This window comes from Orcinus orca, chromosome 1 (assembly GCF_937001465.1).
Source record: "Orcinus orca chromosome 1, mOrcOrc1.1, whole genome shotgun sequence".
Lineage (NCBI taxonomy): Eukaryota > Metazoa > Chordata > Mammalia > Artiodactyla > Delphinidae > Orcinus > Orcinus orca.
This window is the reverse complement of record NC_064559.1, coordinates 92,173,422-92,199,568: the sequence shown is the minus strand read 5'-3', so window position 1 is coordinate 92,199,568 and position 26,147 is coordinate 92,173,422. Positions and strand designations below refer to the sequence as shown.

The window sequence follows — 26,147 nt, the reverse complement described above, 5'->3', positions numbered from 1 at the left end:
GGCCTGGGTTCGATCCCCGGTCAGGGGTCTAGATCCCACGTGCCACAACTAAGACCCAGCGCAGCCAAATAAATAAATAAATATTAAAAAATAATAAATTTTTTAAAAATAAAATAACATGTGAGTTAAGGGAGTGAGTTCACTCCAGCCACATCTTAAATGTTGACAGATACCCCTATAAGATTGTCATTATTCAAGAGATTAAGTGAAAATAGAAATAAAGTGTTAGTGTTCTCTCTATAAAGGCAAAGTGTCATAAATGTCAGTTTATGACAGAAAAGTCTCATTGATTTTGCTTTGTGATAATTATAGTAGTGGAAAAATAGATATGAAGCTTTGATCTTTGTAAACCATAACATACGTGTTTTTATTTTATTTTTTTTTGCTTTCTCCCACGTTAGGCAAAGGGACAAATGGACATTTACGAAGAAAATAAATAAAATATAGAATCATTGGGACAAAAATAGAGAACTGTTTAAGTGAACACGTTTCAGGCATTTAAACATCACAGGGCTTACTTGGTAATACTTGGCCACCTGCCATCATTTTCATTTTTTCTTAACTACTTCTGAGAGACCTCCTTCCACTTAAAGTATATATTAATAAGATGTTGCCACATGTGGACTTGTAAGACTGGAGAGTGAGGGTGATAATTAAAGTCATATGCAGATCTTTAAAAACTCACTTTAATTATATGAAGTTTTAATTGTTCTACCAAGCTGAATGTGAATTTTGAAGTTACTAAAACATATTCAGATGTGCTCCCAGTGACTTGTCTTTGGGTACCTTCTGGTGCTGCAGCCAGGGACCAGTGAACAGCCCCAGTCTGGCGGGTAAAGGGAGTGAGGATAGGCTTGAACATGGTGAACCAGTCTCTGCACGGTTGAAGGCAGCAGTACAGAGGAGATGGACTTCCACCTTCCAGAAGCGTATAAGCCTGGCTCTCCCCGATGACAGAGCCAAAGGGAAAGTCCCTTTAGCTTCTTATGTGATGAGGCCTTTCAGCCTTAATACCATATCCACTGAGCATTCGAGACTAGAACAGCATTTTATTTGAGCCCACAATAGTTGGAGAAGCAAAAAGAAAAAAAAAAATCCCAATATTTTAATTTCATATGCAATCCACTGTTTTTCACCAGCTGCCAGGTGAAAGTCCTTAAAGGTACAGAAGATGAATGAGGCCAGATCATTCAATGGCATATTTAAATATTCATGCATTCATGTATTCATTAATTCATTCATCCATTCCTTCAATAAATATGTCATCAATAGCATTTTTGACCTCGGGGAATGAGGCTACATCATAATATATCCAGGTCAAGTTGGAGAAACCCTGATGCCAATCAATATGTATTTTAACTTTCAGTCTCATTCAACACTTTATCTGAGATTACGTTTCCTGTTCTTGGAATACTAGGACAAGGAAGCCAATCAGCTTTGTAGTTTAGGAGGGAATTTGAAATTAAGCTATATAGCAGAAGAGAGGAATTCAAGACCAACCAGCAATAGTTTGAGAAACCTACTCCCCGCTGCACAAACGAGCCATACCATGGACTTAAAATAAGTATCCTTCTGTGGAGATCCCTTATCTCTTTGTAGAAGTAGAAGTAGTCACAAAGAATTTTCTTGATCTCAAACCTAGTGATACAATCACTCCAAACATGACCACATTTATAATGTGTGTACACATCTTTCACTTCTGCCACTTTCTGCCTGTGTAACTGTGGACAAGTCACTTTCTCTCGATAAGACTCAGTCTCCTGTACTCTAAAAAGGACAGTTGAGCTGGATGTTGTCAAAGGCCTCTTCCAGTAACCCTGTTCTACTTATAAGCATGATGTTTTTCCACTCCCAAGAAAATCCAGGAGGAGAGGAAATACTTCAAAGCTATAAGGAAAAGATAAATTTGTGTTTTTGGAAATAGTCCTATCTCTGACACGACAATGACGCCATGCTGTTTTCATTGGAATCGATGTGTTATAGCATCCTGTCTGGTTGGGCCCACATTTGTCCTTGCAGCCATGCTGTCCTTGGGCTAGGATTGGGTTAGCTGTTCCAGACTCAAGTCGACCCCGCCTTCTGCTCCATAAAGAAAAACCAGTTACAACCTCAAAAGGGCAGTTTGTTTTTGTGGTTGCTTCTGAAAGTGGCATAGCCCCTTTAGACCTCGGTAAATATTAAGCTAATTAAATTGGCTGAATTTAATTGTGGGGAAAAGTTAGTATTGATTTCAGAAGATGGCCCTCTTCTTGACATCTGGGAAGGAGTTCCATGTTCTTAGACAAGTTTGTTTTCAGAGAAAATATTAGACCTCTTTTTTAAGAAAATCCAATTGTTATTTTCAACTTTGGTACATTTTAAAAATCTCTACTTATACCTGGCTCTAAGTGAGTTTTGGGATATTCTGTTCCACATCTTTAAATATTAAGTATTTGGATCCCTAAATATTCTCCAAATTCACAGATATATAAGGCAGAAGGCATGACTGACTTGAGTCTGGAACAACTAACCAGGTTAAGTAAGTGAATAAGTGCTTTATTTGACAGATTTATTGAGAACCTTCTGATATCCAGTACCAGGAATGCAAATATCAATAGGACATGGTTCTTGCACTCTGTAAAGTCACAGAAAGCTAGAAGGACTGGGAGTTACCTGGTTCAGTCCCCTGCTTCACTGAAAGGGAAGGACTACACCACCTTTATATAATCAACATAATATGATTTTTAAAGAATTTGGGGAATGGCCATCATAATGTCCCACTCTGTCCGCCACTAATTCATCTAACCTAATAATTTTTCAAGCCTAAGCCAGACGTGTCTTTGAACTCATCTGGACTTGAACCTTTCTACATTTCTAAAAACTCTTCGGGGCTTAGAGAGGTCCAGTCCCTGGGAGTGTGGAAGCCAGCCTCAGCCGACCTGTAGACCTTGAGGATACTCTCTCTGTAAGAGGATGAGGTTCTCATGAGGGAAGTTTCAGATCCCTCTCTCACCAGAGCTCAGGAGTTCTACAGAGAGCCAGCGTAACTACTGAGGGTTCTGTGCCTTTTTAGAGGAGTAGAAGAACAAAAGCACAATTAATTACATGCTTAAAGTTCTGGGGATAACTTGAGCCTCCACAAATATCAATACTAAGAATACTAATTCATAATAGTTATTGAGTACCCTAATCCAGTGTCTTTATAAACATTCTCATCTCCAGTTTATGGATAGAAAATGGAGACTCAGAGAGGTTAAGTAGTTTGCCCAAAAGTCAAATAGCCCGTCAGTGATAGAGCCAGGGTGTGGGCCAAGATGGTCTAACTCTGAAGCTTCTGTTCTTTCCCTTTATCCAGATGGACACTTGAACCTCTAGATCTTACGCTTAATGAAGGGAGGTGTCAAGAACCTTACAGTAAGAGAATCCGTTATGTTTCCTAGTAATAAATATTTTGGAGCCTGGCTGATATGGGAAAGAACTATCAGAACTCAGTTATGACTATTCTGTTATATATCCTTTCAGGGTAGTGTATCGAAGGCTTAAGACTGGTTGGTTCTTTTACTAGAATTAAATCTAAAACTTATATAGTAAGTCAGTCCTTCCCTGGATATAGCTTACTCTTCACCACTATTATGTCATATTTGGCTAGCCAACTTAGCCAGGGACCCAGTGATCATACACAAGAGAGAAGAGAGATTTTAGATCAAGTGTCTCTTCATGGAGAGATTTGATGGTTCACTAAAATAGATGGCAAGACTGTTTCAGGAATCTAGGTACCAAATATCAATAGAGGTTTTGTTTTGTTTTGAAGTTTTAATTTGGGGACAGTGAAATGGAAGAAGAGGAAAATTTTGCCTGTTAACTTAATAAATTATACATGTTAAGTAATGTTTTTGGAGGATGGAAGATCAGCAGTGAAGAAACTGGGGCATTAACTATAGAAGTAGCAGTTTTTCCTAGGCCAACAGAAAAGATGAGAAGGAGCCACCTTGCTTCACTGGGCCAGGACTTCTGTCAAGTGGCCCCCTTTGTCGACACTTAGTACTTGGCATTTTTAATAATTAAAAAGAATAAAAATTTAAAAGAGTAAGTTAAAAGAATAAGTGCAACAGGTACAAGGGTAATAGATGAACAAAACTAGAAAAAATAAATAGAAAAAAATAATGGCAAATATTAAATTTAAAAGATCCAGGAAATAAGAAAAACAGAAAATTAAGAAGAAAGAAGACAATGGAATGATAAAAAAGCAGGAGATGGATAAAATTGCATGTGAAATGAACATTAAAAGCAATTAAAATATGCAAGTAGCAAAGAGGATAATAACAACATAAAATAAGCTAGAATGAGTGGTTAAAGTAAATAGCCTCCTCTAAGAACATACTTACAAAAATTATAAAACAGATCAAGTAGTAATAAAATAAGGAAGTGGTATAAAGCAGTAAATTAAAGAACAATTATAAAACAATAAGAGAAAATTAACAGGCTAAAAGGACATTTAATAATTGTATTAATAACTAACACTTTCTGACTTCTTCCCATGTGTTAGACACTTTACATGCATTAACTTATTTAATTCATTTAACTTTACATGCATTAACTTATTTAATTTTATTAAAATAATTAGGACCTTAAAAATGTAAACAAAAAAAGCTTAGTGAGGGATGAAATCAGGCATCAGAACAACAGCAATAAAAAAAGTCTAAAGGTTAGAAAAAATATACCTATGGGTGTCAATTTTCATTCCTTGTCTGGAGTGATTGTTTTTGCTGTTAAATCACCAAGTACCTGCCCCGGTACTTCTCTAGATTCCATGTTCGAGCAGTGCCTGGCACTGTAAATGTTGGTTCTTTAACCCTCTTGTCCTAGTAAGCTTGGCCTTTCCTAGAGACAATTGCTAGTGGTTAAAATTCTCAAGCAGTAGAATCCATGGCCCGGAACCTGTGGCAGTGGGAAAACATCTCATAATCCTACCCATTTTACAGGGTTTAGATCAGGATTATCTTCTCCTAGAAGTTCTTCCTAGTTCCTACGTAGTACTTAGTGCGCTGGGCTTGGAATGGGCGTTCTTCTCTGATTCTTTTCTTTACTTCCTCTCAGCCGTAGGTTTCTGAAGAGGATTCTAGTTTGTACCCCAGCCTTCCTTTCAGACTTGGTACACACTAGGTGCTTAATGCATGCTTTTTTTTTTTAAATTTTTTTTAATGCATACTTTTTGAAGTGAGCCTACTTGAACCTATTGTCAAGAGGTTTTTCTTTGCTTTCTTTCTTTTTTTGAAAAACCAGCAACCAACTTGTGTCTGGATTTTCTGCCTGCCTGGAACCCCTACACATTTTGGGGTTTCTGTGGTCCAGAAAGAGTCTCTCCCATAAGACGATGGCTTTTTCTTCTTTTTCTATTTATCATATCCCAGTACCCATCTTTTACCTCCAACTTCCATATACCTTATACCCAATAATCTTTACTAATTCATGCTAGAACTCTTTTATGCATATGTTCAGAGACCAGGTATCTGTTGCTGTTTCTTCTCTTCCCCATACTTTTCTCTGGGGCAGGTGTTATCTCTGAAGACTTGGGCTTGATCTACAATTCCTTCATTCATTCATATTCACTCATTCGATCAGCAGGCATTTTCTTGGAATGTACTATTAACCAGTTGTGTTGGGCATTGGGACAGGGAAAATTAAAAAGAGATCAAATGCTTCTTTTCAAGCAACTCTCCATCTTGTCTAAGTTGATTGCTATGTTTAGCCTCCTTCCTTTGACCTTAATTTTTGTGGAATGGGAAAAACAACTGATTAATACTCCTGACAGGTAATTATATTTTGAAGAGAGTTGCGAAATCACCTGCTGATGCACTATTCTCCAGGCAGAAGAGTCCCTCTTACCTCCATCTTTCTTCCTCAGACTTGGATTTGACCATTAATTGCACTGGTCTTTTTTCCAATGAGCTGTAGAGGTTGGCCACGACCTTTCAAACACACAAGACAAAGACCTAAATTAGATGTGGACTTTCCTTCCTACACTTTGTTTAAATTTTACATTTACTTTTTTTTCGGATTACGACTTAATATTTAATGTAGAAAATTTGGAGAATGCAGGAAATTCACAAAGAAGAAAATTACTGCTAACTTTTTGCGTGGCAACCTCCTAGCATTTTGTGTCTAAGTATGTTTTGTGTGGGTGTAGAAAAGTTAGGATCATATGGAACACATCATTTTGTAGCCTACTTATTTTACTAAAAATATATTATGAATATTTTCCATATCATTAAACATTCTTCTCAAACATAAGTTTAATAACTGCATAAGAGCTTGTTACTGGGAAGGTCCGTGATTTATTTAATCAGTCTCTACTGTGGAGCGTTTAAGCTGTTTTCTTTTTTTTTTTCCTATTATTAATAACACTGTGGTAAGCATCATAGTACAGAAAATTCAGTGCATGTTTTGTATTATTTCCTTGAATAAATTCCTAGAAATGGAGCTGCTAGATCAAAGAGTATGAACAAATCTAAGGCCTTTGTGATGTATTGTAAACTTTTCTCCTGGAAACTCCTATTAATTCATGGTTCCTACCAGCATTTTTGATCCTTCCCATTTCCTTACATTCTCAATAACCATGTCTTAGCAGTTTTTCAGTCTTTTTCAATTATCACATTATAAAATGCCATCTCATTTTTAGTTTAATTTAATTTGTATTTCTCTTTGATTTACTAATGAGATTGAACATTTTTCATCTGTTTGTTAGTCTTTTTTATGCATTCTTGAAACGCTCATGTTTTTCTTATTGATTTCTAAGAACTCTTACGCAAGAAAGGTATGATTCCATTTCTTACTTGGCCAATATTTAGAAAATAGAGAAAATTCTATTTCTCAATGGAGGAAGACTCAGGAGGAATAAGGCCCCAGGTCTCATTCTGTCTATTTCTGTGGAAGGTTCTTCAGAGTGAAAGCTGGATTGTTATCCTGGGAAAACTAAAGGCAGATCTACATGTGATACTGGTGGCGATCTTAAAAAAAATATTAACCCTGCAATCTGAACTGGCTTGACATTTTGTGTATTTCTAGTGTATGAAAAAACTCAGGACTATAAAATAGAACCCAAGAATTGTCTAAAAGAACCTAGAGAGGGGCTTCCCTGGTGGTGCAGTGGTTGAGAGTCCGCCTGCCAATGCAGCGGACACGGGTTTGTGTCCCGGTCTGGGAAGATCCCACATGCCGCGGAGCGGCTGGGCCCATGAGCCATGGCCGCTGAGCCTGCGCGTCCGGAGCCTGTGCTCCGCAACGGGAGAGGCCACACACTGAGAGGCCCGCGTACCGCAAAAAAAAAAAAAAAAAAAAAAAAAGAACCTAGAGATACATTAGTCAGTCAAAACTTTCCTTGAAGATTTACCCTATGTCTAGTATTCCCCTAAGTATTAGGAGTTGCCAAATAAGTCATTGGCTAGTTTATAGCCAGGTTGAAGAAATAAAGCTACATATAATTTAAAAGTTTTCTTACGACCTTAGCTAAACTTAGGTCTAAAAAATGGTCTTTTGAGTGACTAGGTGTTTTCTCATATTTTGGAGGCTATATCTGTCTCCTTGCATCTTCTTTTACCATCTGAAAGGTAGCACATTCTTCTAGATGATTGAATTTTGACATCTCACCATCATCACTCCCCTCTGCCCTTCTCATTCCCTGGCAGAACACATATAGAAAAGCCAAGTCAGATTCCTGAGCCCACAGCACAGCTGGAAGATTTCCACTGCAGAGGTTGCTGGGACAATCTAAAAGGAAAAAAATTAAAATTTAAAAAATCAACCCAGTCTTATACTTGGATGAGAATCTCAGAATAAAAGAGGATATCCCCCAGCATCCACTGAAGATATCTGGGGTGGTGTCAAAATAACTCTGAATTCTTGAGTACGTAGTTTCCAAGCACTTGCCTTCATTTCATAGCTACATAGAATTCTCAAAACAACAGTATCGTTCCCTAAATAAGGCACAGTAGAGCCTCATGCCCCATTCTAGCACGTTCCCCTCAACATTCTCTGTCTGCCTGTACCCCACAACTTCCCACCATCTCTCCCTCCTACCCTTCTGTTAGCTGTAATGACCCTGCAAACACTAAATGGCATTTGAGTGCATTAAGCAGCAGACTCTCCGGTGACATAGCAATTATGGCTCTGAAATAGATTTGATGCGTCACAGAAGATAAGGGTTTTGAAAGTTTCTGTTGTGATTATAGCCTGTAACTCCCACAAATAATAGGCTTCAAAATAAGAGGCTGCCAACGGAGCCTTTGTGGCTTTGTCTCAGTGATGGCACGTAAATTGCTATTAATGTCCTAAGTGTACTTGAATATGCCAGTCTTTGGGATGTGAAGTTGGCTCGGTGTCTCTCTTTACGCGACATGTCATTGTTGGTCTGATAATCTGGGGTAATTGCTGTCTCTTGGATGGTCAGGAAAGTGTAAGAGGATTTAGCTTCCTGTGTGATGGTAAATAGCCTCAAGGTTTACACCACGGGTTATGTGTGTGTTCCGTAGATAGCCACCGTTTCTCGTTCAGGTGTGTATACAGTTCCTGTGTGTACCCTGAGTAGATAATAGCCTTTCAACAAAGCCACGGCAAAATCAAAGGTTATGAAACTAAAGTGAAGAATCTGGAGCTGTCTGTATCAGCCAATCAGATAATTTATACTGAGAGTAAAAAAAATACCCTTTGCTTGAATTTTTCAGATTTGGCTATATGAGTAAATATAATTATCTATTGTCTTATAGAGCTACTCTTTTCCAGCATCTGCAGCATCTGTGTGTGTTTGCACATTTTTTAGGTGCCATAAGTATTTTCTGAACACGTATTAGCTCTACGTCAGTATGATAAAGTGTGTGGAAATTATGTGTGTTTTTGTGCAGTGTGTGTGGATGGGTGTAAGTGTGCGTGTGCTTTAGTTTTGCAGGGCTGGATGTAGAGGATGTTTATTCAGATATAAATAGTTTTCTGCACTAAGACACCTCTATTTAGCTAAAGCAAGCTGAGCTTATTTTTCTTTGTCTCTGAGAAGTTAAATAAAACAAATTTGAAGTTTTCACTTCCTGTATGTACATTTAACCTAAGGCCCCCCTAAGTCTGTGGAACATGGAAACATTACATGTAACTGTCCTATTTGCACTTTGAGCAGAAATCCAAAAGCATCCCAGCCTTAAACTTGGAAATGTACACTACCTCGTATCCTGTGCAAGCTACGAAAGGTTCAACCCAGACCATCCTCTGTGTCTCAAGTGCCTTACGTGGCAGTATTAATTCTGGGCCTTCACAACAGATGAATTAAGGAAGGATGAAGTTAAGAAGGTTCCAAAATAGATCTTGATCTTGGAGTTGACCTATATGTGCGTGTACTTCAGTCGTGTGGCACTGAGAGCTGGCAGGATGTTGCACTGTGATGGTGCTGTAATTTTGCAGTTGGATTTTGACTGAGTGCCCTTGAGTGCATGCCAGATACAGTTGGAGATAATGACTTGTAATGAGAGAGTTCACATTCATACCAAGTGAACATGAATCAGGGTTACCCTCTGACTATACAGGTCTCAGCCCAGGACTTCGCATTGCCAGTGTAAGGTAAACTGTATTAACTAACCAGGTGGTACCACACACAGTGATGTCTCAGAAGTATAACCCCCGAGGAATACAGTTTGTCTTGTCCAAAACCAAGTTTGGTAAGGTGGATTGAGGCTGGAGAGTAGAAGGTATTAGAATCCCTGGAAAGAATTCTCTGAGGCCAGTCTCGTGGTTCATAGGTTCTAGAACCTTCATAAACAGCGCATAGATTCCCAGAAGGTGAACTTAAGAGCATGAGTCATCTGCCTTCCGCCCTGAGATCTGTAGCTGCCATGCTCTGCACTTCATGCGCCCCAAGCTTTTGAAACCTGAAATGTCCAGAAGCTGTGGCATATAGTGGGGACTAAGTTTGGCGAATTCTAGTTTCTGAGTCGTAGATTCCTGGCCTGAGAAGAATAGATGTTCACACTGAGTTTATGTACCATTATATATTTGTTTCAACCAACGTAAGAGAATTATTATTACTATTCTTACATAACTACAAAGTTACAGTGGGTACCAGCATACAGATGGCCTTACAGACACAGGGACAGTTACCAAAAGAAGCTTTCAAAGCATTCATTTCTCTATTTGTTCAACTCAAGTACTTAATTGAACAGTTGCTCTATCAGACATGATCCTTGTCTTCTAACGGCTTGTGGTTGAAAGATTTATCATCTTACTGAAGATAAAAATCAAAGCCTGCAAGTCTTGGCGTGATCAAGCCATCCCATTCTCCAGGCCCGTCTTGCTGCACTCGCCACTGTGCTCCTATGCTCCATTCTTTCAGGCCTCCTTTCGGTTCCTTGGAGTCTTTGGACAGGTTTCTCCTTCTGCCTAGAAGGCTCTTTGCCCCACTCTTTACTTGTCTATTTTCTGTTCACTTTTAGGCTGACTTTCCAGAAGCCCCAACCTCAGTGAGGTCCCTGTTCCTCTGTCTCATAGCATTTATTACCATCTGGAATCTATATTTGTTCTTTTGATATGTTTTGAATGTCTATTTCCCACCAGTCGGCAAGCTCCATGAGGGCAGACATCACATTTTTTAAAAATGTGTTATATCTACCACAGTATGCCTCGTACATAGTATGAGGTAGGCACTGATCACATATTTGTAGATTTTAAGAATTAAAGGATTGCAGCTAATAAGATCTGGTGCTCGCATGAATATTTACATAAATAAAAGCTGCACATGGCTAAATGTCAACATGAAAGGTCAAAAAGTCAGTGGTACTAGAACGTAGAGAAGTGGGTGATGGTTTGCCCTGAAGCGACTTGCAGAAAGGAGGTAGCCCTCAGGCTGGGCCATGAAAGAAAATATGGATTCCTAGAGACCAGAGAAGGAGGTAGGCAAAGGCAAAAACCTCTCACTTGACTTCTCTGTAGAGTAGGAAGGAATCTCACTTGGACAGTGAGAAATCTATTATTCCTTCAGAGCACCTTGAAGTACTGACATCTGTTCTCTACCGGGAAAGGCTAATGGTACCACTGATCTCTCTTAACCTTCACGGCAAAATCTCAGGGCTCAAGAGTCTGTGGTGGGAAGCAGACTAGCAAGGGATATGGTGGTGTGACTTGGGTGTAAGGTCACCAGGGACTGACCTAGTGGTAAGTGGCAATCAGAGAGGATACCCCCAATAGGCAGGGGACCATGGAAACAGGAATCCTAGAGCCAGCGGCATGGGATAATCCAGACAGAGGACCAACTTCAGGGAAACGTGATGGCAGGCGGTAGTTGGTGGGCTGAGGTTCCAGAGCAGGACTTCATTTATAAGAGCAAGTCACTACCTCATTCTTTTTTAAAATAAATTGAAGTATAGTTGATTTACAATGTTGTGTTAGTTTCAGGTGTACAGCAAAGTGATTCAGTTATACATATATGTATGTATATATTCTTTTTTCAGATTATTTTCCCATGTATATACATAGTAGTGTATGTATGTCACTACCTCATTCTTAAATGAACTGTGATAAACAGCAGGACACCAAGCAGAGGCTAGGCAAGGGCTTGGTAGAGATGGTCACAGCCACAAGGAAGACATTCCCTCTATGAAGATACAGGTGCAGAAGGTCAAAGCAAGAAAAGCAGCAAAATTTATTCTAGCCAAACTAGGCTAGAATAAACAATTTTTAGCTGAGAGTACATGTTCTTCCCAGACAGGGTTACGCAGATTTAGCAAATGAAAATACTGCATGGGACATACTTACACTAAAAAATTATTTGTTGTTTATCTAAAACTCAAATTCAACTGGGTATCCTATATTTTATCTGGGAATTCCTTTCCCAGGTCCCATGGTGGAAGCTCTACCTGCATGTGGGTCTCAGCCCTCGAGAGACTAAAGATGGGCAAAGACCTACAGGCCACTTTGGGACTATGTCTATGTTGTACATTTGTCTGATTCCCAGGATGCCTGAGGTGGTGACTAGGAGACCGTTCCAGATGCAGGGTGGGATATCTTCCCGCTCCTTGTGCCCTGTGGAGAACACTCCTTGTTAAGATGGAACTGCAACAGGCAGTATCCAATGTTTTTCTCAATTGCTTTCCCTAAAAAGAAAACAGAACAATATAAACATGAAACATAGTTTCTTGTTTGGGTTAAGCTATGAAGTACCAGATCTCCTTTATGCCTACTTATTAGCAGGAGAAACGTTCACTTCCTAGGTGTAAAAGTTACCTTGAACCCTGGTGCTACCTCTGCTTTGCATCTCGAATATTTTCTAGGTATACACAGCTCTTTACATGTAGTCAGACTGAACTGTGGAGGTCAGGGACCTGATACCCTTCTCTGTGTCCATACCCACGATGGAGGATGGATGTTACAGTGCCACTAAATGTTTATTTACTTCTTCTTATGTTCCTCCAAGAGATATTTATTAAAATCTACGCTGTGTCAAGCATCATGGTAGGAACTTTGGAATCAAAGATAAGTTCCATGGCCCTGTTCTCATGGTCCAGACGTGTGAAAGAACAAATACAATATGGCGGCACAGGTGCTGTGAGAGAGGTACATCCTGGCAGGGAGGTGCAGGGTGGGGGGGGGCGACGACCTGGAGGGCTTATAGGAGGAAGAAAAGTTGGCAGGGGTCAGATACAGGTGCAAGGATACTTAAACTCAGTCTTGAAAAAGAACCAGGGCAATAGTGGCAAGTAAATGGATGAGTGGGGCACTGTATTCAAGGGGAAAGAAACGGGCATGAAATGGCAGCTCTGTTACGGGAATTTCTAAGTACCCTGATATGGTTGAAATATTAAACATGAGCATGGAGTTGAAGAGTCAGCAAGGTCCAGGACATGATAGACCTGACGAGGACATTGAACCTCACCTTGAGTCCAGTAGGAAGACACTGAAGGTTTGAAAAGGGAGGTGACATGATCAAAACTACATTTGTGAAAGATCACGCTGAGGGCAGCTCGAGAGGGAACTGTAGGGGTGCCAGAATAGGCGTGGGTCTGTTTACTGTTGTAAAATTTCCCAGGGAAATTTTGAATCCTTTGTCCCTAAGGGGGCTTTCCAGTAGCATTTTTTCATCCCAGAGCATCTCTTGGGAAGTGCTCACAGAATAATCTTGGGAAAAGTCTATGCATATCAGCAAGACATAGTTCTGTCTTGGTGGAAGAATGTTGGATCTAGGGTGTGACTCCACTGTGTGAGCTGATGTCTCCCCTGATAAATGGTGGCTGTGTGTGTGCTTATATGTGCAAGTGTGTGTGTGTGTGTGTGTGTGTGTGTGTGAGAGAGAGAGAGAGAGAGAGAGAGGGTGGGGGGGAGAGGATGCATGCATGTTTCTTTGTTTTTCTTCCTGTCTGGCCCCACCAGGGCCTGGGTTATTGAGGGCCTGGAGCACGTCTACCTCACCCTTGCTGAAGGCATTGCTGGTAATGGCATCTGGCCCATATGCAGATCAAGCTCAACTCGGTGCTGACATCAGCCGGTTTGTGGCACCTCAGTGTATTTCTGGGTTGCAAATGAGAGTTTCTTAGTGCCAGGCTCGCTTGGGCTGTCACATCAGGTGATGAATTCTCTGCATCAACCGTGTACTGCTAAGGTAAGCTCAGAGGAAGAGCGGGAATAAGAGCAGGATGGGACCAGCGGTTCTCACTCAGCCCAGCAGCCGCTGCTCTGGGCGAAAAGGGGTACTGGCTCCGCAACAGCGAGGGAGAGGCAGGTGGCCCCCTGAGTTCTGGCTCGAGGAGGGCAACAGAGGACAGGGAAGTCAGGGCTTAAGCTGCAGTTCTGTGCTCCTGTGTATGTCAGGAGGAGCCGTGCGGGTTTTGCCACCCACCATCGCTCCATCCCCAGCTCCATGGCTGGCTTCCTCCACCTCCTCTGATAGGCGTGCTTTGCCTTATCCATTAGATGGGATTCTGGCAAAATGTGGCGTCTATCAAGTTATGTGGGTAGGATAGAGAGTAGTCATTTTTGTTCCTGAAACATTTTGTTCCCAAATGCCTTGAATTTGTGTTTTGAAAGTCCAGATTTTCTTAACTAGGAAATCTACTGCGTTTTGTCCTAATTCTATATTCTATTAGCTTCCTCTTCATGAGGTTCCAGGTCAAGCCTGCTGCCGGCTTAGGTTTCCCCTGGTGGAATTAAATGTTACACCAAGTCTTGCTTCCCAGGCCACAGGCTACAGAATTAACCTGAAGGAACTGGGTGTAAATGTGAACTCTCTCCCGTTATGGAGGCATATTTGGCTTTACAGATTCCCACCCCTGTATCCCCTCAGGGTGGTTTCCAACAACAGCATTTTACAAAGTGAGTGTGTCCCTTTAAAGGCTGGTTTGCATCATCGGAGAGTGAAGGAGGCAGTTGGGGTGCAGAAGAAAAATTAAAACAGAGGTCTTATTTTCCCGCCACCTCACACGGTTGTTAATGAGACCATCTTTGACTCTCACTGTTCCCAGAGATAAACAAACACACAAAGGCGGCGTTTCCTACTTAATATTCACCCGCAGTGGAGGAAGAGGGAAGGAATTGCTCCCCGGGTTAACGTGGCAGTAAGCGAGGTCAGCTGTTTCCCAAGACGGTGCAGCCTCTGAACGTCTTACATTAAAGCTGGAATGGTACAGCTGAAACGGCCGAAGTGATTTACGGGAAAGCCGGTTAGGGTGGATTTGCTCGCGCTTTCTGATCTCACGCAGGCTTTAGCAGCAGCACGAGCAGCGGCAGACAATATGCCATGGTAGAAAGCACCTCCAGAGAAAAGGATCCTTCAACATTTCCCAGTGTTAGACTCGTTTGTTCCAAAAAGTACTTGCATTCATCTAACTTGAAACCCATAGGCTACAGTGTCCTGAATTTAGCAAGAAATCAAGGGTCATAGCTGGGATATCCTGGGGTAGGGTGACCCGGGACTGAAAGTCCCCCCATTCCATTAAATCCCAGAGTCCTGGGCAAACTGGGGCAATTGGTCACCCCATCTGAAGTGTGTGTGCATATGTGTGTGTGTTTGTGGATGGAGGGGGAGTGAAGAAAAGGCAGTTAAAGAGATTTGTTTTCTTTCTTTATTTTTAATAAGGTTTTTTAAGGTTTTATATACTCTTCTTCACCAGGCCAACTAGCATAATTTAAATGCTGGTTTTGGTATCAGGCTGCACTAATTCCTGTTTCCACCATCTGTGAGCTCTCTCCCCCCTCTGGCATCCTGAGCACTGGTCTGAGAAAACAGAACTTTTGAAGGAAAGAGATCAAATGTCTGCTGTTTGAGTTATTTCAGCTCAGAGATGACTCAAAAAGAAGTCTCCTAGAACCTTCTGGTCAATATACAGTGCCTTGCTAATTCCCTGCTAATGAAACGCCACAGAGCTCCTTTTTTTTTTACTAATGGCTTCATTTGGGGCACCACTTACTGTTATTTTAATGGAATTATAGTATGGCTCAACAATGGTAGTGCTGGTAATTTGTGAGCAATGTAATGACATGCCTTTGTGCCACGTGCTATGACATGGACACTAGCTGCTTTAGAGAGTTTCCTCCCCTGCTTGTCTCACACCAGGTCAAGTCTAAGATACATGACATTTTTCCTCTTTTATAAGCACCTCACTCTCTGCTTTATGATGTTGTGCTTATGGAGGTCCTGGAAAGTTTCCTAAAATCCCATGCTACCCAGCAAACACACACACACACACACACACACACACACACACACACACACACCCCTTCCAGTCTATTTAATTAGTGAGTTAATTAATTTATTTATCTACCTATCTGATAAACATACACATATTAAAAAATTATTAGGATGCATATCAAAATGCTAAGAGTAATTATCTCTGGGTAGTAGGATTATGGCTATAGTACTCTTTGTTCTTTCCAATTCTCCTATTTTCAAATATGATATTGCATGCATAATTGCAAATATTGTATTTGCAAATATCGTATAAGCACATCTTACTTTTATCGTCAGCAAAGATAAATGATGCTAAAGGATTTTCTTCAGGGAAAAATAAACAGAACGATGATTCTCAATCAGCCTAAAATGGTACCAAAAGAATACATGTGTTCTTGGTTGAGAGGGGAGGCTAAGTAAGATATTGTCACTCTGGTGACCAACCTAAATGTGGAAATTGAATGAATTCTTTTCTTGATTCTGATCATACTACAGAGGCTTAGGCCCCAAAAGATAGCAAAGCCTCCTGTTATAAGAGAAAGAATTCTCATTTTCCCCTCATTGCCCTCTTTCTAATCTCTCTTTAACAAACAACAGGGGAAATGGCGTCCAACAGAAAAAGGGAGTGGGTAGAGCTGCCTGACTCAGTTAAGAGATGGAGATTTGAACTTGAGAGCAGTTATTCGATAATCCAAGATTGAGGGGCCATGTTCCTGGCATTGCCCAGGATGACCTTTTGCCCGCTTAGTGTCCAAATCTGCTCTTAAAGTGAGGTGTGTGGGGAAACACCTACCCTCATGCTGAAGTAAGTGGTGGGAGCTTCTCTGAATGAAAAGCCTGGCTTTCCTGGGAACATTGGAACATCATTTGGGTGAGCCAATGACAGAGAGAGCCAAATGGATGAAAAGGGCAGAGAAAAAGGAGCCCGGTTCAAAGGTTAGGAAGCCTGTGTTCTGTCTCAGGTGGAATCTGGAAGGCTGATTTTCTCTTACACCTGTGCTTTCTTATGAGTGAAACGTGAATGGATGTTTGCCGGCACCTACAAGTGCCAGCCATGCTCCTAAGTACTGTGGGTTATACTAGGGTGGAAGCTGTGGTCCCTCCCAAATGGCAATAATAATACCTACCCCCAGGTACCCCCTACTTCAGGGAGTAAAAGGAGAGGAAAGTACAATAAAAATAATTTACCGGGACTCCCTAAAATCTGGTCTGTTCCGTATTAACATTTCCAGTGTCGAGAGCCTATTAACGTCAAAGGAACCCAGTGACTGGGGAAAGGGGGCCTTTTAGCACATTTACAGTTCAGTGCTTTAAAATATGCAAACAGTCATGAATCAACCACTGTAGCAAATCATTCTTCAGCTATTTAATGGTGGGGTATTTTTGGAAAGGGGTGGTCATTAAAACAGATCCTTTTAGGACAATGTTATTGTTTTAATGCATCTGGATTTAGAGTCTTAGAAGATGATCTACAAATACAGATCAAACTTGTAGCCTCCTGTCTTACCACCTTTTTAGATATAGTCACACAGACCAGTCCTTGTGGCGTTGGCACCATTGTTTTACCTGTTTTATTCGTCTGATCACCCGCTTTTCAAGGCTCGCCTCAGAGAATCCCTCCTCCAGGAAGCCTTTGCTGATACTGCCTCAAGAGGAGATACTGCCTTCATTTGAAGCTTCATGACAACTGGGCTGTACCATGTATTAGGTTCTGCCTGACATTATAGTTCGTTCGTCTGCTTGTCTCATCCCCATACTTGAGGACATGAACTGTATCTCACTCATCATTATATACCCTCGAGCAGCTAGAACAGAACCTTGCGTAGAACAGGTGCCTGGGATCCCATAATACAGGGAGCCTCCAGAGCTGGAAAGGACCCGAGAAAGCATTTGAGCTAATCTTTTAAGTTTTCTATAGGGGAACCCAAGGCCAAACAGGGGCAAGTGCTTCGCCAGAACCAATAGCTAATTGTTGCCAGGGTCGGAGCTAGAACTCGGTCCCTCGGCCTGCAGGGACAGCTGCCGTCACCCTAGAGCACACAGAGCAATCATCTGGTGGCTTGGACTGAATCACAAAGCCTGTGAGAAGCGAGAGGTGCTAGTACTGTGTCCAGAGGCTCGCTGGGAAGAGCCAAACGCATCTGAGGGTGGGGGAGGTGGGCATTATCGACCACAGTCTTAGCCGCCCCTTGGATGAGTGTTCCCGTGGGCCAGGCCCCGTGCTCGGCCCTTTACCCAAGTTGCCTTACTGTCATTGTCTGCTCAGAACGGCCACCCGATCTCAGAGGACTGACTTCTCTCCCTTTTTCCCTTCTAGGCTAATGGAGGTTGGCAGGATGCTACTACCCCTTCATCAGTGACCTCCCCTACAGAAGGCCCTGGCAGTGTTCACTCTGATACCTCCAACTGATCTCCCAGCAGTCGCATCCCGGCTGACCCTGTGCTCCAGTCGGGGCCGGGCCAGGAGGGAGGGTTTCTCAACGCTGAAGCGGTCAGACTGGAGGTCGAAGCAATCAGCACACACAATAAGAGTCTCCTTCTCTTCTCTTCTTTGGGATGCTGTTTCAGCCAATCTGGACACTTCTTTATACTCTCTTCCCTTTTTTTCTGGGTAGAAGCCACCCTTCCCTGCCTCCAGCTGTCAGCCTGGTGTCCATCATCTTCCCTGCCCCTTTCCCTCTGTCCTAGACTCCCTGGGTCCCTGCCCTCTATTACATCCCTGAAGGATATTTTCAACAATTAGAGGAATTTAAAGAGGAAAAAAAAAATACAAAGAAAATAATAAAAGTGTTGGTATGTTTTCATGCTGGTGGTTTGAGGGGCCAGACTTACCTCCCTGGGATCCCTTGCTCCCTCTGTTAACAGGCAGTCCTTCTCTGTTTCTCTCGTTACTCTCACTACCTCTTAGCAGGAATACGCCACATTGCCCTACTCATTCCAGGCCGCCCTACCTCCTCTTGCTCTAACCTCCCCGGGGGCGATTCTGATTAGAATACAATTCCTCCTCTTCCTTCTCAGCCCCAGGTATTCTTTGGGGGCTGCCTTTGCTGGGCTTCTACAAGTGCCACAGTTTCTGGGTTCACCTCTGCTAGCTTGGTTCCCAGCAGGAAGTCAGGCAGCAAGAGAAGCCTCAAGGAACAAGGGCAGAATTCCTAGAGGCTTTTGCATCTTCCCAATAACAGCTCTTCGTTTCAGAGGGACAGTCTCTGGAGACCGTGCAGTAAGTGGTGTTCAGAATCTACTGCAAAACCAGGTCTGAGTTAGGCATGGTGGTGAATGCATCACTAAGGAGTAGAAGGTTCTTATCCTGCAACCCTTTACCTATCCCCTTTATCTCTCTCTCTCTCTCTCTCTCTCTCTCTCTCACACACACACACACACACACACACACACACAAGCATACAAACGTAGGCATGTGCACAGCCTCACACATTACACTTGCCCCAAATCAGGCACGTGCCACATTCGGTTACCTATATTAGTAACCATAGCATTATACCTTGTGAGCCCAAGAGAGGGAATTAACAACTCTGAGTGAAGGTCACTGACACAGAGAAGCAGCGTGTGCCTGGGGCTTCCAGGCCCCCAGCGTGCACACACCAGAACGACATACACAGGACTCGATCGTGATGAAGCCCAGGTTTCCAGTACAAACTAATCCTGTTCTCACCACCTCTGGAGCTCTCAGGGAGCCACACACAGTACTTACAAAGCCTACAATGGATTTGGTTCTGTTTTGTTTTTGTGTTTATGTTAGGGACATTGTATTAATTATCCAAAGGGTTATATGGCTCCAACATTCTCGTCCTGGAGGAGAAAGATGTATAAGAACATGACTTGGGCAAACTTTTTGCTTGCTTACTTTGAAGACCTGAGAGTGATGGAGAGCAGGGAGGTCATGCTTTCAGTGAAATCATCCATGATTTTTATTCCCTGGTAGTATCTGAGAGTGCAGAGTAGGTAATAGAAAGCTGTCCTCATGTCGCCTGTGCTCACATTCTTCATAGCCAACTGTGCCGGCAATGAACACGGCAGCTCTGTCACTTGACTACGTGGGAGGTGGTGCCTCATTTTCTTCATCTGTAAAATGGGGGTTATTACGCCTGGCTCACCAAGAGGCCTGTGAGAGGCCGAAGAAGTTGATTTCATTCATATCCAATCTGTAATTGTGAAGTCAGGGGAAGAAGCATCCATAAGATAAACTGGTTCATGCCACATGGGGGCAATAAATGGTTTTCCTGTTCTAACTTCTGGTTAACATTAGTCCCCTGAGGTCATCAGCCTGATGACAAAGAGAAGGGTTAGTGTTGTTCCTTCTGTTTGTTTTGGTCTGCTTGGTTTCTTAGAATAGAGATGTCTCTAAATTGGAAAAAATGGGACGTGGTTCTCTAAGCTTGTACTTGAATCCAGTATGTGGCCTTGTAACTACTTAGTCCCTGTCACATCTGCTATGTTTGAGCGGCCTCCGGGAGAGGTATAAGACCCTGAGGGGTGAGAGTGGCCAGCTAACAAGGTCATGGACATTCTGCATGACGCTTCAGTAATGATTCGAAAATGTTCCTGTGTGTGGCTGTTGGGAGGCGGGGGGTTAACCTAAGGAACTAGAAGGTATGTGTATTTGAAGGAAATGCAAAAAGTAAATAGTTGGCAAGATGGCATTATGCCTGGATGACTGAGGTCAGTAGAAAGACTCTCTTCTAACCAGTGCCGTAATCAGAGCAGGGCTTGATAAAGAGGATTCCTGGAAGGAGCCATCCTGTGACCATTCTACAGTGATTAAAACCAGTGGAGAACTTTGTCTGAGTGGCAGGGATCTATTGAAACTACCCACAGAGGAATATGGTGGGATCGCATCCCCCTGATTAGGGGCAAAGTACAAAAGGGACACAAAAGGGTTCTCTTGGAAACAGGAAGAATGATTCCAGATTTGGGTTGAATGATTGCCGTTTTAAGTTGATGAAATAGATCAGAGCAGTGCTACCTTTGCACAAGCAGTCTCTCTCCCTGCAGTAGTTTGCACTGATCACCTCTCACAGCATCTTCCCCACCTAGCACTTCATGCAGTGCTCTTCGCATCCAGTACCTTTCCCACGACTTCCCCTCCTCGCCTACGATCACATCCAACGTGGCGGCCACCACATCTCTTTGCATTAAGCGAAGCATGAGAATGCTGGCAGCGGAAGGTTGGGGATGGAAAGTAGCGTGCCTCTGGAAATACAGCTCCCTGGGAATTCGTATTAGGTCAATCCTACAGATACCAAAATGTGCCCCAAGACGCCTTCATTTTCTGATGGAAGTGGGAGCGCTCCATTTTCCCTGGCAGATTTCCCCTGAGAAATGATACCAGCCCTAGGGTTTGCCCACCTTGTAACTCTTCATCACATCCTCCTTTTCATCCCTGACTCCTCCCCCTGGCTTGGAATTGACTCCTGTGCGGTACTTTTGCCAAGTGACACCTTTCCATTTATTTTTCATTTTTCTGTGGTGGTAGTTCTTTATTTACCGTTTGCCTTTTCTCTCACATATCTTCCCTGCCCCTCTTTCCTTCTGAGTTTTATTTTTCTGCCCAGAAAAACCTGACTTCGATACCAAAAAAAGATGAAACTACAGAAACTCAAATTTAAAAAAAAAAACTTAAAAAAACACAAAAAAATACTCAACGATTCTTTCAGCTTTATTAACATTTTCCATTGTTTCTTGCGACTCGTGTCTCGTTCTTTGTAGTATTGATGATGAACATTTGATAATGAATGTTCTTGTATATTCAGATAAAGAAAAAAAACCAAAAAAGCGGTCTGAATTTAATAGTGTTTATAATAAAAATTTTAAAAATGACCCTCATAGCACGCAAAACAGGATGGGGGATTTCCCCTCTTCTTTCTGTGACAATGCACATCATTCCTGCATTAGTTTTTAACACCGAACTACCTACATTCACCATTTCCCCCATTTTTCTTTTATTTTCTTGCATTTGTGAATTAGTTCAAGAATGCTAGAAAAGTGTCGAGTTGTGCACATCCATTTCCTGTTTCACAATGTTTAAAAGTGACAGTAATTCATTTTGTAAACTAAAAAAAAAAAAAAAAAAAAAGGTTGGAATAGTGAGCATAATAGGTACAGCCTAACACGTTATTATGTTTATTAACTTCGAGACCCAGAAATAAATTCTTTTCTTTTCTTTCTTCTGCTCTTTAAAATATAAAAAAAGAAACTATGTTTTGTTTTGTGTTATTTTTGGTTTGTTTATGGGGGGGCTTTTTTTAATTGTCAGGATTATGGTCTTGCTGTTTTTATTCCTTAAATATGTATTTGAGGTGATGTGAAAAGATGACATTTGTAGAATAGGCTGTTTCCTTGTACTTCCGTTTGTTTCAGAATTCAGTTGACTTCAAAGATCAAGCCCACCATGATTCATATTTTTTCACCTGCAGTTTTTGGAGTGTGTGGCATTCTTGCAATCCCTGAGAAAAACAAAGGCAAGGACTTGAGTTTTCTTTTTAGCCTTTAACAATTCAAGGAATTGGTCCAGGGGACCTTCTTGTGCTGTAGGGAAAGGTTTTTGCCTTGGTTGGTTGTGAATGACACAATAAAATGCTTTCTTTTCTTTCTTCCTGATTAATAACAACGTTCCACGACTCTTTCCAGCTAGAGAGGACTTTTTTCTTCCAGTAGAATCCCACAGGAGATCCTGGTGGGCTGTGCACCGCTGGCTGAGTAGACCAGATCCAGGAAGCCGTCCTAGAGTCATTTGGCCTACTGATCTTTTGAGCCAGACTCAGTGCTGTTGTTACAGTGCTGAGCAGTTACACCTGATTCATTGGCAGTGCGCCTCGTATGAACCTCTGATTTAGGCAGCTGTCAAACTGGCTTGATTTGGGATGTTTTTGTTAAGTTAGGGGAGAAAAGAAAGCAATATTATCTGGAGGAAGCTTAATTTAAATGTTTTTCATTCAACAAATGATTAAGCATTCAGAAAGCAGCAAGAACCCAAGCAAGAAGAGTTAAGAACACTTTAGGAAGTGTTTCTACCCAAACGCTTGCACTCTTGTTTTTAAGTCATAACAAAATAATGACAAGCTTTTCACATCACCTTTATGGTTTCAATCCCTAGCTCAAAGCTTTCTGGAATCTTTTATTTTTTTGTAAACTTTTTTTTCCTTTTGTTAAAATTAATAAAACATCCAATGTTTTCCCCCTTTTCTCTCTTTTTACTTCTTTTCTTTCCTTTGGCGTTTTCAACTATTTTGAAGTGCTTTCCTTTGGTTTTTGGTTTTATTCTCCCGCTCCCCCTCCCCTGTTCTTATTATTCAGAGTATAAACCTGCAAAGCTCTGCTCTGTTTTGGTTTTGAAAGTTTAAGCTTTCCTGCTTCTGTGAGAGCACAGGCTTCTGTCCCTTTTGATTCCAACTGAAATTTTGTGTTCTCTAATGATACTAACACGGTGTAGGTTTTACAGTCTCCTAATTTGTACTGGTAATGCATATTCCAAATAAATAGTTTCTTTTGTTGCAAAAAAGCATACTTGTATTTTGTGTAAATTTATACCTGCTGGAAACTTGTCTTTCCCCAAAGTAAGACGTGGGTTAGTGTGGCTTTAAACTGTGACCCTCATCATGTTAAAGTCTACATTGACAGAGGGGCAAATGACCTTGCGTCACTTACCCCGAAGTAAGAAGGAAGGGAGGGAGGGAGAGAGGGAAAGAAGGATCTTTTTTTTTGCGGTACGCGGGCCTCTCACTGTTGTGGCCTTTCCCGTTGCGGAGCACAGGCTCCGGACGCGCAGGCTCAGCGGCCATGGCTCACGGGCCCAGCTGCTCCGCGGCATGTGGGATCTTCCCGGACCGGGGCACGAACCCGTGTCCCCTGCATCGGCAGGCGGACTCTCAACCACTGCGCCGCCAGGGAAGCCCGAAAGAAGGATCTTTTATGTGCAAATATTAGCTGTGCTGTAGGAGGGCAGAGCACCCCATCTTGTCTGCTTGTCTGTGATTAGCTCCCATCCACCAAGCACCAGTTAAAATATCAGGGTGATGTTCCGGAATAAATTCTAAGTTTCTGAGTCACAGCTGTTTGCCCAGTGGTTCTCCTTTCCTTGTCTTTGTCTGCTGTGATCTGGTCATAAGGAAAATTGTGGTAGCCGAGAGATGCTTCAGGGGAAGGAATCTAGGTTAGAAACACTACCCAATTGTAGGCTCTCAGAAGTATGCTAGCTAGATGCCACTCCACTAGATGTCCACGCCTACCGTGTGTTATGTCTGCCATCCCGTGTGTCTCTCCCAGTGGTTTGTCTGTGCCCACACTGAGCCCCGCCCTTTGGGGTTGTGGTCTGTTACAGAGTTTGATGTCTCAGAGTGTTCTGGCTGGACCACCACTTCCGCCTTCAACAGCTAATTCTTCATCCCAGCCCTTAACACCCTCTCCCATGCATGGAGTGGGGTGGAGCCGCTTGTCTGCCATTCTGCATATTGTTCCTCTAGGGACATCACACGCATCATTTTCTCATTCTCACACCTTAGCTCTCGGGAGGCTTTGCCCAGAGCCCCACAGTGAGGCCGGTCTGTATTGAAAACACCAGTCACTCACCCTTTCATCTCTATCATGATTCTAATGATCATGATCAAAGGAATGGAGAGTCATCAGGGATCAAATTATTATTTTTATTAAGGGACTAGCTAAGGGTCCAATGGACTCAAAAGTATAAGACTAGCTTGCCGATATTGATTTGGAGAGAATTTCCAGGAGCCAAGATGGAGGTCTTGCCTTCCCTCTTCAAATCTGAACAAGGGAGCACATTTATGGGAGTTTGGGTACTCAAGGCAGTTTCAGACCACTTCCTTTTTCCGTTGCCTGGAAAATTGTGGACCTAACTCAGCCACTTAGTTTATTACTTAGAGTGGTACTAAACTGTTGTAACAAATAGAGCAAAATGTATAGTGCCTCAAATACAGTACGAGTCTACTTCTCACTTATAATGGTAATAGCCTCTGGCAAATGTTCCTGGTCAGGATACCTTGTCTCCATGCGGTGATTCGGGCATCACGCTCCTTCACCCTGCAGGAATTTGTAGTCCTCCACATCTGGCCTGCAGGAGGGAAAGAGTGTGTAGAAGGCTCACCATTTCTTGAAAACCTTAACCAAGACCTCCCTTATATTCGTATTCCTAAGTGTGAGGGTTGGGGGGTGGGGCAGGAGGATGGAAAAGTGGTCCCTGGCTAGGCGGCTACTTCCTGGCAACAACAGCACACAATAACTCCTTGAGTAGTTGGCCATCTGTATCACACCTAGTGATCAAAAGGATTAGTGAGGGCAAAAACAAGCCCGCATGGCAGTTTCGCTGCACTGGACACTCTCCCAGTAAAAACAGTTCCAGTAACATCCCAGACTTGGCTTTGCCCCTCTTCAGTAGAGAAGATCCAGAAAGGGGTATAACAAAGGGGCCAGAACTGATCCACCCCATACTGCCCCCCCATCAGTCTCCAAATTTTGTTGTTGTCTAAACTCATGACTGGGCGCTCAGCCTGTGGTCATATTGAGGGGAGAGCTGCCATCCCTCAAGGCAGCCTGTTCCCTCCGTCAGGAAGTCATTCCCATGTTTATTGATGTCTAGAAGGGTCAAGTCTGGTGGCCAGCAGTCACTTCAAAGCATAGTGGTCTAAAGCTTTCAAATCACAAAATCGGATATGCTCAGCACTCCCCTCCCCCAACATAGAGTTCTACCTGCCTATCCTTATAGACTATCACAACCTTCCCCACTTAAAACAAAAAGTAAAATCCCAGTGTTTCGACCACCCTTTGTTATCCAAAATATCGCCTCCCTTCTGGAAATATTCAGCATGGAGGATGGCGCAAGCGTTCAGTCGTATGAAATCATTTAGTGGGTGAGCCGAGGAAGGTGTTCTACCCTGGATCTCTGCACCAGAGGCCCGGGGAGCGGACTGAGGCTACGCTCTGGGGGTTCTACTCTCACGCCTTGCAGAAAAGCTCCAACAGTGTACAAATAAAGAGAGCAAAGGATTTACTGTCTGGGTCAGTCAGACACAGTGAGACACAGTCTATGGCTTCTAGCCTTGGGCAGGCTTCCGAGGGCACCCTGGGCAGTGTGTGGGTCGGGAGGAGGAGTGGTAAAGGGCCACAGGTTTGTCCTTGTTATCCACCTGGGATCCATACAAAAGAGCTTAGCTCACGCTTCTGGATTCCTCTGGATAGATCATAGGGTCCATTCATTATGTCCAGGGGACACTCCAAGCCCACATTCCCTCTCTCCCATGATAACCAGCCGTACTGTCCAGGGTAGCTCACCAGCATTGGCAGTGAGCACCTCTGGACAGCATAAAAGGCACCAAGTGCTACAGTACATGTGAATATAAATCTCCCATTAATATATATCCAGAGAGAAATTAAAGTTTAAAATAAAATCTCCCTCTCTCATAACCTAAAAGTTCTAAGGAACGCTAGTCTACAGCTCTGCCTTTCCTGA

The 26,147-nt window shown here is 42.5% G+C and overlaps 1 protein-coding gene across 6 annotated transcripts in view; it reads left to right on the top strand.

The window, feature by feature from the left end:
* The window catches only part of PBX1 (PBX homeobox 1), a 283,269-nt gene extending 260,083 nt beyond the window's left edge, over positions 1 to 23,186 (top strand). For all 6 annotated transcript variants that reach the window (XM_033409750.2, XM_033409751.2, XM_004282038.3 and 3 more), the window contains one exon: positions 17,988 to 23,186. In XM_033409750.2, coding sequence (XP_033265641.1) covers positions 17,988 to 18,080 — 93 coding nt within the window. In that variant the 3' untranslated portion in view covers positions 18,081 to 23,186. The remainder of the gene's footprint in view (positions 1 to 17,987) is intronic.
* Positions 23,187 to 26,147: the final 2,961 nt, after the last annotated feature.